Genomic DNA, 12,687 nt, shown 5'->3' on the forward strand with positions numbered 1-12,687 from the left:
TCGGTCTGGATCTGGCATCTGGATCTGGGCCAGATTTCATAGAGGATTCGGCCCAGATCTGGCTCAGTCACCTTTTGCTACCAGGGTGTAATCCAGCCATGTGACTGAAGTCATCCAGTCACATGACTGGGTCATTCAGTCATGTCAGTGATGTCTCTTGGCAGGACTGTCATTGCCGTCTCATTCTAGAAAAGAATCCAGACTCCACCTGTGGCTCCATGATAACTGATGGACCTCTGGTTGGAGGCTGGACGATGATGTTAGGACTGGAAGGAAAACTCCTTGTCCAAATTCCATGGTGTTCAAATTTAAAATCCCACAATAATAAGTAGCTGAATCTGACAGGTGAAGGTTTGGAACTCCAAGATGGTTGATGTTTTCTTGACTTGATGCTCTGACTGTCAAGGTAGATGACAGCTTCTTTCTGCTGCTGCATCTGAGTGGCTAGGATTGGAGGTTTTACCTCCCAAGGTTGTCTGGTTCCAGGTGACATTTTTAAATTCCAGTCCCCAACTTTGGCTGTTCTGAAACTCTTCTCCTGAATCACTCCTGAGCTGCAGCAAGAAAAAAATACCAGTGCCCAACCAGATCAACTTAATGGCTGTTAACACCCTCAGACACGTGATTTCCATCAATCTGGAGCCAAGAAGGCCCTCTCCTGTGGTTCTACTCCAGGAGGGTCCAGGTTCTGCCTTTGGGGCTCCTTGTGCCACTGCCAGAGAGCCTCAGCTGCACACTGCAACATTTCAACAGGAGATTTACATTCCTTCAAATGTCCTGACATCGTATTCCAATGGTTCTGTTCCATATTTATATTTTAAAATAAATCATATGATGAAAGCTGCCTCAGCTGGTTTACGAGAAAGAACACGCTAAGAGATTTAAAGATGAATGGAAACATGGGGCTTGAACCACCACCCTGAGATTAAGAGTCTCATGCTCTTCTGACTGAGGTCGCCAGAACAGGGCTTCCATGTTCTACAGCATGAAGTGTTTAGAGTGAGAGACGTTTGCTGCTCACAAGCTCTTCATCAGACTGAGAAAGAAAAGAACAGCGTCATCTTAAAACAAGTGATCATTCCAGTCAGACACATTCACTATGATGCTGCTGAGCCTGAAGGTAGCATGAAGAAAGGAGTGTCTGAGAGAGCTTCACCAGACAAACTGTCCAGTTGAACAACAAACACTAGTCAGTAAGAATGTTGCTGCTGGGACCCTGATTGTCACCGTGTCGCCTGTCAGGCTGTCATCGTGGAAGCAGAAACAAAGAAATAATGAAAAAAACTTGGGCTGGGCTGAGAGCTGCTCACTCATCTCTCCACAAAGTTTTGGCATCTGCCGTAAGATCAGTCCTCCTGTTCATGTCCCGCAAACGACAACGTGAACGTTCGACTCCACCACGTCCATGTTGTCAGTTGTTTACCTCTGTGTTCCGGCGCACGTTTATGTGTCATGATGATGTTGTCAGCGTGATGATGTCTGAGAGAAAAACACAGGCCTCACGGCGGGAGTTCAGACCCGGGTTTTTTGGAAGCTTGAATGCGCCCTTATGCCGAGCAAACGCGGGTCTAAAAACCCGTGTTGAAATGCATTTTTCAGTGTAAAAGGGGTATTGTACAGAAATTAATACACCACTGATCAATAATCGACACATAGAATAAAAATACAACAGACGAAAATAAGGGGAGCAACAGTGACATACATACACAGAAATGAATAAAAAAATGCAGCAGCATTCATTCACCGGACCACAGCACCCAGTCTGTACTGGAGGGGAGAAACGACAATGTCGGAGTCCTCCCGAACACTGCACAACAGTTGATGAGCTAAAAGTTGTCAAAACGCCTAAACCCTTCCAGAACAGTCCCATCGTAACGCAGAAGTTACGTAGGAACGAGATTAGAGCACTTAATTGATGACATTCACATAAAACTACTTTAGGACCAAAATCTACAGACCACAGCCAAAACACTCACCCCCTCACACTCTGGGTTACGAGTGGGGGGGGGGGGGGGGCACAAGTATTTGTGCAGGAATAGAAGGCTTCAAAATAAAAGTTCCTGAAGAATCTATGGTAGAACACATAAAAAAATAACGTTAACAATAATTAATATGGAGACAATGAAATAAAATGTGAGGGATACATGGTGGAATGCATACAAATATTTTCAATGTGCTACATTCACTTTTGTTTGATTTTGTGTATTTGGACCACTTCTTTATTTGCAGCTGTTTTCCCGTTACAGTGCGTTTGGCCCTTGACGACCACCGTGGATTTACCTCGCGATACGAAGCTCCAATAGATGTGCGAACCAGCAGGAGGAAACCACTGCGTTTCACTGCTTCAGAGATTTAGAATCTCATGCCAAGCCGGAGAAGCAGCGCTACGTCCGAATTGCCAAGTAGGTTGGATCGTAGGTCGCAGAGTAGGTGTCCAAAACCACAACTGGCGCGAGAAGCGATCTACTTCGCAACCTAAATTCCAGCCTAAACACGCACACATTGTAGGTCGGTTCTATGGGTTCAGGTGCATCCTATGGAGCTACCTATGGCCCACAATGCACCGCAGACTTCTTCATCCCCAAAAAACTTGTGGACCCGCAAGCCAAGTTTGCGCCACCAACAGTCTCCCATTCTTATGCAACACCAACATTTATAGTCATTGTTGATGAATAAAGGTGTGTTCACACCAATTGTTACAATTACTTTACAGGTGCATTAATGTGCTTAATAATAGAGAATGAATGAAGGGTGTGCTCAGAGTGGAGTGCAGTACGACAGTCAGGCCAGCAGGTGGGGCTTTCGATGGTGCTGTCTACTTAATTGCGGTATCTGTGCAATCTCCTACACATTCACAGCACTGTTACCATAAAGGTAAAAAGAATAGACATAAATAAAACTTTATAGAAGAAAAGAAAACAAAGACTAAATATATATATATCTATATAGATATATAGATATATATATAGATAGATAGATAGATAATATATATACATACATACATAATAACAATAATAATGATGATATAATATAATAATAATCATAATAATAGCAGCAGAAGTAACAATAGTAATAATAATAATGATAATAATATACATTCTCTTGTATTGCACATGAGTGTCCGGTTGTTATCGGGGCAGGTTATTGGTGCTCAGCCTTCTCCTACAGTCCTTCTGTTGGCCCTCCCCCCTTCCAGTGAGGAGTTTAACAGTTTGATGGCTCTGGGGATGAAGGAGTTCTTCAGTCTGTTGGTCCTGCACTTGGGGAGGAGCAGCCTCTGGCTGAACAGGGTTCTCTAGCTGGTGGTGACAGCGTGCAGAGGGGGGCTGACATTGTCCAGGATGTCCAGCAGTTTGTCCAGAGTTCTCCTCTCTGCTACGGTTGCCAGAGGGTCCAGCTTCATCCCGACCACTGAGCTTGCCTGCCTAAACAGCTTCTCCAGCATGGAGAGGTCTGCCTTCATCACACCCCCCCCCCCCCCCCCCAGCACACCACAGCGTAGGACAGGACGCTGAAGACCACAGATACATAGAACATCCACAGGAGCCTCCTGCAGATGTTGAAGGCTCTCAGCCTCCTCAGGAAGTACATCCTGCTCTGAGTCTTCTTGTACAGCTGCCTCGTATTGCTTGTCCAGTCCAGCCTTTTGTCCAGCCACAACCCAAGATATTTATAGGTCTGTACCACCTCAACCTCCTCCGTTCCTATCAGAACTGGTCTAGGTCTGGGTCTGTCCCTCCCAAAGTCAATGACCAGCTCCTTAGTTTTGGAGGTGTTGAGCTGCAGGCTGTTGTTGTGGCACCAGGCAACAAAGTTCCTAACCAGGCACCTGTACTCCTCCTCTTCATTGTCCCTGATACACCCCATGATGGCTGTGTCATCTGCGAACTTCTGGATGTGACACAGTTCAGAGTTGTAGCAGAAGTCTGCGGTGTACAGGGTGAAGAGGATAGGGAACAGTGCGTCCCCTGCGGAGCACCGATGCTGCTGACCACAGTGTCAGACGTGATGTCCTTCAGCCTGAAGAACTGTGGCCTGTCGGTGAGGTAACTGGAGATCAAAGCAATCAGGCCGGGGTCCACTCGCATTTGTAGGAGCTTGTCCTGTAGTGCAGGGGGCTGGATCGTATTAAAGGCAATTTAGAAATCCAGAAAGAGGATCCTCACTGTGCCTTTTCCCTTGTCCAGATGCGAGTGGGCTCCGTGTAGCAGGTAGAGGATGGCGTCCACACCGACCTTCCCCCGGTAGGCAAACTGTAGAGGGTCATCAGCATGCTGCACCTGAGGCCTGAGGAGGTTGAGGAAGAACCACTCCAGAGTCTTCATCAGGTGTGAAGTAAGTGTCACCGGTCAGAAGTCGTTAAGCTCGCTGGGCCGGTTCTTTTTAGGAACTGGAACAATGCATGACGTCTTCCATAGGGTGGGCACTTTCCCAAGCTGCAGACTCAGGTTGAAGACCTGTTGTAGCGGCTCCACAAGTTCAGCAACACGGGTCTTGAGGAGCCATGGACACACTCTGTCTGGTCCCACTGCTTTTCGTGGCTGAAGCTTCCTCAGTTCTCCTCTCACCTGGTCAGCTGTGAAGCAAGGAGGGGGTTGTGGAGATTGTGAGAAGGGGGGGGGTGGAGGAGGGAGGGGTGGAGGGGGGCTGCTCAGTTGCTGTGGAGGGAGAGGGGCGGTGGGCCATGGAGTAGGGAGGAGGCTGCTCGGCTGTTGCAGAGGGGGAGGGGGGCATTGGAGGGTGGTGTGAGCTGGACTTGCTGAACCTGTTGAAGAACTTGTTCAGGTCATTTGCTCTCTCCACCCCTCCCCCCTCCGTGCTGGTCCTGGCTTTGTGGCCTGTGATGGTCTTGACGCCCTCCCAGACCTCCCTCATGTCGTTCTCCTTCAGCTTTTGCTCCACTTTCCTCCTGTGGGAGTCCTTTGCCTCCTTCTGGCAGCGTTTCACCTCCCTCTGTGCTGATCCTTGTCCTTTGTCCTGAAGGCCTTCTTCTTCCTGTTGAGGACATCGTTGACTTCCTGTGTTATCCATGGCATGTTATTTGGATAACACCGAACAGTCTTGGTGGGGGCAATCACATCTGCACAGAAGCTGAGGTAGTCTGTGAGACAATGAGTGAGTGAGAAGTAGGCTGTAGCGGTAGATCGTAGCAGTAGGACGTAGGTTGCCACTTGGCAATTCGGACGCAACCAACATCTTGGCAAGTGAAATGAATGACATACACTCAGAATATGAAATCCCTGAGAAGAAAGTCAGAACCCCTATTGATCAGTCAGGCTCTCTGGAACAACACTGCAGGGTCCACTACTGCTGCAGAGGAGGTTGAGGAACATTGCAAACTTCAGGTGGTGCAACCTAAAATAACAAGATGGAAGTCCTTCTATTGGCTGTGAAGCCGATCCTGAGAATCCTCAAAGACCAAGGACAGGGGCTGTGAGAGCTGTCTGGGCTGCCCTTGGTGTTCCACTGTAAGTAGTAAATTCTTGTTTGGGTGTTTCATCACCTGCACGAATACTCCATACCATGACCCTGCTGAACTCACAGAAATGATCCCAAGTGGATCTTGGAGAAAAGAAAAGTACTGGTTAAGTTCTTAAATGGTAGCTGGTCTTCTACAGCACTTGATCTAAAGCAGTTTACTTTATGGATTACACTCACCCAAACATTTGGTTTGTGTGTGTGTGTGTATGTGTGTCAGCAGCTCTCAGCTGCAGTAGTCCTTCAGTTTTTCTCAGTGGCTTTGTTGCTTTTCTCAGATCAGAATTAAAGTTCTCACAACTCTGAATTCAACCGCCACAACATCGAGTCACTTGTTTCTCCTTCCTTTGATCAAATAGCAAATGCTTTTGGGCGAGGAGGGAGGAAACCACGGCGTTTCACTGCTTTAGATTTAGAATCTCACGCCAAGCCGGAGAAGCAGGGCCTGAATCAGTCACGTGGTCACTGCCGGCTGGCGAAGCTTCAAACGTCACCACATACGTCATCAATACGCGCTTCACAAGAAGAAGAAGCGGGACGTTTTCGTTTTCAAACAACGAGGAAAGAAGTCGGTCTTTATTTCCTGAAGGCTGAGTGGCGCCAGTTGAACCACAACATGTGCGCCTCGCAGCTGCTGCGGGTGTCGGTCCAGGAGCGGATTCTCGCCGCCGCTGAAGACTTCCTGCTGCAGCTGGGAGAAGGAGACTCAGCGGCTGGAGTCTCGGTGCTGAGAGCGCTGCTCACCGAGCGGCTGGCGGTGGTCGCGGAGCAGATCGTGGCTCTGCTGGAGGAAACCGTGGCGGAGTACGAGCGGGAGAACCGCCGGCAGAGGTTGCTGCTCGATACCGTGCTGAAGCCCCGAGTCCGGCTGGACAGAGCAGGTGAGTCCCCGCCAGGGACCTGCTGGGCCCCTAATTCAGCCTAGGAAGTAGAGCTGCAGAGGTGTCCTGGGTCCTGTTAAGAAGACCTGCCTTAACAATCAGTATCAGCATGTTACTATTAAACCGATCCACAAGACCTCGCTGAGGTGACGTTCACACTGGATCACCAACTACTGCTAACTTGTGTACCAGAATGTGAACTAGGCTCCAGCGCTGCATTGTTACCAACATAAAGGGAAGTTTCAGTAGCTCAGGAAACAAAGTCCAGGAATTCTAACTGGAGCTTCATCAGACCAAGTGGTCCAGACAAGCGTGGAAACATCACTGAGGCAAACTCCACCTTCAGGTGCCACAAAGAAGGATTGGACTGTTTATATAAAGGCAAAGGTGGTAAAATCTCATCCATCATCCCAGACTTGCTCAGTGCTCACTCAGATAAAGATGCTGTATAAAAGCAGCCACAACAAGTCAGTAAAAGTCAAAGAGCAGGCAGCACAATGTTGTTGGGACTTGTTTTGATGATTGAGCTCCATTCTACCACCATAATGGATCAGAGACATGAGGAAAGCTATGGAGCAGCTGAAGGTGGTTGCTGCCAGGCTGAAGACCACCAGACACATGACGAGGACCAGGATGTTGATGCTAAAAGAGCAGCACGGGACTCAGTCAGCGCGCGCACACACATATCTCAGCAGTTTCTCTGTCGCCTGCAGCAAGTCACATGATATGCAAATGAGTCACATTAGAATTCTCTAAAGTTACAGCAGCTTTAGTGGACAAAATACAAAGGTAAAACTCCTGCAGACACCAAATAGCTCTGTTGTTTCATTTAAATGCAGTTTCAGTCCAGATCTAGAGACCAGATTGAACTTTGCTCAGCTCCAACCCAGACTGTCACTGTCAGGATTGTTGTGTCAGAAAGAGGTGGAGGAGAGGAATCAGTGATTGAGACTCAGGTATCGATGGAGAACCTCTTGATTCACAGCAGCCCTGCTAACAACACAGTCAGAGATGTCTTCCAACGAGACAGAACACAGCTTTATACTGAAGACAGGCTGTGTGTGTGTGTGTGTGTGTGTGTGTGTGTGTGTGTGTGTTTGTGTGTGTGTGTGTGTGTGTGTGTGTGTGTGTTTGGCTTGATGATCTACCAGGAAGGGATGGGTCATTCCCAGATTAAGCTTATCTTGGATCTTGGCTGACTGTACGTGGGTGTCCAGGGATGTGCTGGGCCCCTAATTCAGCCCAGGAAGTACAACTACTGAGGCCCTCAGCCGCACACCGGCGAGCTCATTTTAGGGGATTTTAGGTATGAATTACTGTCAATGGTCAATGTTAAGAACACTCTCATTAACAGGCATCAGAAGCATGTTACCATTGAACTGAACCAATACAAGACCAAGCTGAGGGGACATTCACACTGTGTTGCTACTGCTACACACTAACTACTGCTAACTCAGTCGTGTGTGACAGGCTGGCCCAGCATGCTGTGCATGTTGCTTTCCTTGTGTCATTATTATGTAGGCTGCTACGGTGCTACCCTGTACAGACAATCCTGTATGCTGGAAATTATATCAGCCTGTTAAAAACAAACAAAAACTTTTTTTCTCCACTGCCCGGTTGGCCTGGGCTGGACCGGTCATTCAAGAATCGTCCCACTTTTCCCAGTGGCCAGCACCTCCCTGGCTGTGAGTGTTGGTGGGCTGACATGTTTAGCATTGGTATAGGTTACCTCTGGTTCTAGGGACTTAACTCTCATTCTCCTACAGGGTCACATCCTAGAAATGAACATTCTGACCAGCAGATGTGATTATGAATGGACAAACATTGAGCAGAGGGGACCTATGACCTTTGACCTGGGTGACACAACGTTGATCCAAACATCTGAAGCCAGTGTTTCTATTCCCAGTTTGCTGACTGGTCGTCAGTAGCAGGATGTCTCTTTTCATTGAGATGATTTCTGTTTCTGTCTGTTGCTCCGCTATTTCAGAGTCAAATGAAGAGATTTCTGATGTTGCTGTTTGTGTCCTGCAGATGTGGAGCAGCTGCTGGTGATCAAAGAAGAGGTTCCCCCTGAGCTGCAGGACCCAGAGCCCCCACACATTAAAGAGGAGTGGAAGGAGCTCAGGATCAGTGAGGAGGGAGCGCAGCTTCAAGGGCAGGACGAGGCTGATATCACCACGTTCCCCTTCACTCTGGTCCCTGTGAGGAGTGAAGGGGACGAAGAGAAACCTCCATTCCCACAGCTTCATCAGAGTCTAACTGAGGAGAACTTGAAAACAGAGTCTCTGAGCAGCAGCCCAATTCATCAACTGAAAACAGAAGCCGATGGAGAAGAGTATGGAGGATCAGAACCAGAACCAGCCAGCAAGGTAGATCCAGATCCACTTGTACAACCTGAGACTGAAGACCAGATGTCAGACTCTTCTGAAGCTGAGACTGAAGTCAGTGAGGATGATTGGGTCAGACCTGAAAACACAGCCACCTCTGAGCAGAAGGAACCCTTTGGCTCAAGGAGGAATTTGCTTCAGAAATTGAGCCCAGGACAGGAAGTGACTCATTGCAGCTCAAAAGAGAAAAAAGTTAAGACTGAAGGAGAATCAGAAATCATCAGGAACGTGACCTTTGGTCCTTCTGAATCTCAGACAGAAGTCAGTGAGGATGAGCATCCTTTTAGGTGCTCGACCTGCAATAAAGACTTTGGTTGCAGAAGGAGTTTGGTTAGACACATGAGAACACACACTGGAGAGAAACCATTCCCCTGCTCAGTTTGTGGCAAAAGATTTTCACAAAAGGGATGTGTGAAAATACACATGAGAACACACACTGGAGAGAAACCATTTACCTGCGCAGTTTGTGGAAAAAGTTTTTCAGTAAAGGGATACCTGAAAAGACACATGAGAACGCACATTGGAGCAAAACCATTTGCTACAATGTGGAGGGAATCCCGGCCCCAAGATACCATAAGTGCAATTTTGTTAAAATGCCAAAATGGTAATTACCTAAACCTGCAAACACCATATACATCACCCATTGTGCTGTACAGATGAGGTTAAACTATCAGGAGGTGAACTCAGTCATTGCAGTCATCACTTCATTTCCATCCCACAACACTTTATTCACAATGTCAGATGTGTTGTGCTGGACCCCCCCCAATGTTCATCCAGGCCTGGGAATAGTGGGGCTTCAGCTCCACATTTGGTTTATCACCCTGGGGGGGACACAGTCACTCCTGCATTGTCTGATGTTGGCATCTCAGTCTCACCTTCCAGTTCCAAGACCATCCCAAGATGGTGCTCAGGGTTCCTCACAGGACAGCTACAGCATGAGGTGGGAGGAATGTCTGTGGAGTTTCAGTTGTTTTGGCTCAACTCAAGAGTCAGCAGGTAATATAAATACACACATACACTGACTCCTGCAGAATTCCTGCTGGGCCTCAGAGTCAGAGGATTCGTAACCCAAACCTCAACTCTTCTGAGTCAACTTCAACTACACGGAGATTTACACGTTGATCCAGATCAAAACTGTGCTGTGGTTTTAGTCCTTTTCTCCAACAAATAAATGAACAAACAAGTAAATGAGTCCCTAAATGATTCATCCATGTTTTCTTCTTCTCGTCGACTGTTGGCTGTAACATCAGGCGCTACAATGCTGCTGAAACGACACTCCAACCATGGAGTTCCTGCAGCAGCTGCTCCGTGTGTCCTCAGTTTAGCTGCTGTTAGCCGTCAGTCTCCATTAGCATCAAGCTAAATATACATGGTTGCTTCTTCCTGCATTCTGGAGTCCCTAAAATGTGATGTGGAAGGGAAAAACCTCTTTGTAAGCTGAATACTTCTAGGTGAAGAGGACCAGAGCCAGTTTACTCTGGGCGTAGGTTCCATGAGAACTCCAGAAGTCCTGGGGAAATGAGGAGGCCAGGGGAGAACAGCAGATTCATTCATTCATCTAACAAAATGGATTCATATCATCTTCACCTGAAATGTTCTGGAACTTCAAGTACACTTAAAATGGCTGAGTTGTGACAACAGAAGGTGTTTTTAAGGAGATTTGATTTATTGAAATGAGTCATTTGTTTCAAGAATTTAGTTCAGGTAACATCTTTGTTTTATTAAGATGAGCTTTAATGTTCTAACATTTAAACAAGGCCCTCATATATTTATGATGACATCACAAATATGAGCCTTCACAGTCTGTCAGCTGGTAGAATCAGCATCTCAATTCAGGCATCAGCAATAACATCAGAGCCAGAGTTTAGAGATCAAAGCCACAGATTAAAGCCTCTTCTATCAAACAAAAGTATAGTGTGACATATTGGAAAATATACTGCAGTATATCAAATATTTATCTTCATCATGCTCCTCCTTTTTGTGGCAGCATCGTATATGCGTTGCACACAAGGTCTGTTGAACGCACCTTGATGGCCTGTCGGTCTATCAGTGAACAGGTGCCCACATTTAAGACGGCCCCTTCCTTGCCCTTCCTCTTTCGCAACAATTCCGTTTGGAACTGGCTTTGACGCTGTGTGTGCGTGCTGCTCTGTGCACTCCGTTTGGCAGTGGCAGGTTTTCCATGTGATGATAGCATTCAGGTGGCTAATGCTAGTGTGGTCAGAGCAAACGCTGACATCCGGCTCCTTCCCTCATGCCTTCCCTCCTGGATAAGAGTGTGTGTGCGCGCGCTGATATACTTCAGCTAAGGTATGTGCTTTTTGTCTGTCCGCAACTGTGTCATTTTCAGCCTAATTGAACTGTGCTAATCATATTTGATTAGGGAAAAATCACATATCGGACCCTGCTGCTCTGTCAACAAAAACAACAAAATTACTAGGATTTATTAAAACTATATATAAAAAGGTGATCTTACAAAGATCTCTATTGGTGTTTTCTGTGACTACCTTAGCTTAAACTATTCAAGCTCCTCAGTCACAACCTGCTACAGCTTTACTCTCCTGGTCTTTCTTGCAGCAAAGTCATCGACAACATCATCATAAGGCAACTGATTTGAGACCACATGATTAATACTCATAATTGCAAGTCCACTGAGACGTTCTTGCATCATAGAAGATCTCAGATAAGTTTTTTAATTTATCATTAAATAAGTTAATAAGATAAATGCAGCAGCGCATCTGAAAAGAGAAGAGGAGTAGGTAACAGCAGTCTGATAACACATTTCATGGAATAAAATAAAATGAAATAATATAAATGAAAATCCTAAGAAATGCATGCATGTAGACTATACTATACTGTGTAATATACAGTGCACTTTTTCCGAGGTGCAAATGATATAAGTAATTTATATATTACTAATGATATCAGTTTTATTGTCATTTCAGTAAAATGCTAATTAGCAGAAGAAAAGGTATCAGTAAACTGCAGTATAATATATGTTTTCCTCTTAACATTGATGATGCACTTTGATATAAAGTTTACCACTATAAACACACTTAAGAATATATGAACTAACAAACAGCTAGGCTTACAGTTATAATATATGAAAGAGATGGAAATTAACAGCAATTTGATGAACTATTACAAGCTGGGAAAACGTGAGCCAACGATACGTCAGAATGTAAGCAAATTTAACATAACACCTGCTGAATAAATCTCATATTTACACATTTACCTGAGGAAGGTAAGGTTGATGTTGTCACATTATTATTTTTCATAACAGCTCAGACCCTTTCATAACATAAGCTGATGTCAAGATGAACAGTTAGCTGGCTATTTATTGATAAGCTAACTACCAAGATAGCAAAGAGTCATTGAAAGCATTCCCGCTCAACTATAAATCGATGAAATTTCAATCATATTTATTTCCCGGTCAACTATATCGATTTATAGTTGACCGGGGTTTCAGTGTAGTCTCGCTATCTGGGTATCCTATGCTGATGGTTAATGACGTTATTATCCATCATTCCGCGACAGAAAAATAATATCATGACATCATCTTAACTGTAACATTTACATTTACATTACCTCTGTCTTTATCGCGTTTTTCCTCCTCTTCTCTCCTTTTTTTTCTCCCCTGTGCACCAGACAGTTTGGGACGTTTTGACATGTTTTTTTACGTATCAAAAAACGACCGTTCCCCATGGAGCAGGTTGGTAAGGTGTGATTAGTCGGAGGAGGAGGGGGGACTGGGGTCGCGCACGTGGGGTGTGGGGGGGGGGCGCGACTTAGGGAAAAGGGAAAATCATTTCTATTAGGTTATTGTCATAGGCTTTGCTATACAGTATATATATATATATCCCCCTTCTGGCGCCCCCTGATGGACGGCGCCCTTAGCATTTGCCTATACTGCCTATGCCGCGGGCCGGCTCTGGGTCTAT

General features: G+C 46.0%; 1 protein-coding gene across 1 annotated transcript; it reads left to right on the top strand.

Annotated features, from left to right (window-relative positions):
- Positions 1-4,834: 4,834 nt before the first annotated feature.
- On the top strand, positions 4,835-10,864 carry LOC147272265 (uncharacterized). Its single transcript, XM_086203990.1, has 2 exons — positions 4,835-6,359; positions 8,391-10,864. Exons 1-2 carry the CDS (start codon positions 6,095-6,097, stop codon positions 9,404-9,406), a joined length of 1,281 nt encoding a protein of 426 aa, XP_086060116.1. The 5' UTR covers positions 4,835-6,094; the 3' UTR covers positions 9,407-10,864.
- Positions 10,865-12,687: the final 1,823 nt, after the last annotated feature.

This window comes from Aulostomus chinensis, chromosome 1 (assembly GCF_037954235.1).
Source record: "Aulostomus chinensis isolate RoL2024-O1b breed Wild chromosome 1, RoL_Achi_v1.0, whole genome shotgun sequence".
Lineage (NCBI taxonomy): Eukaryota > Metazoa > Chordata > Actinopteri > Syngnathiformes > Aulostomidae > Aulostomus > Aulostomus chinensis.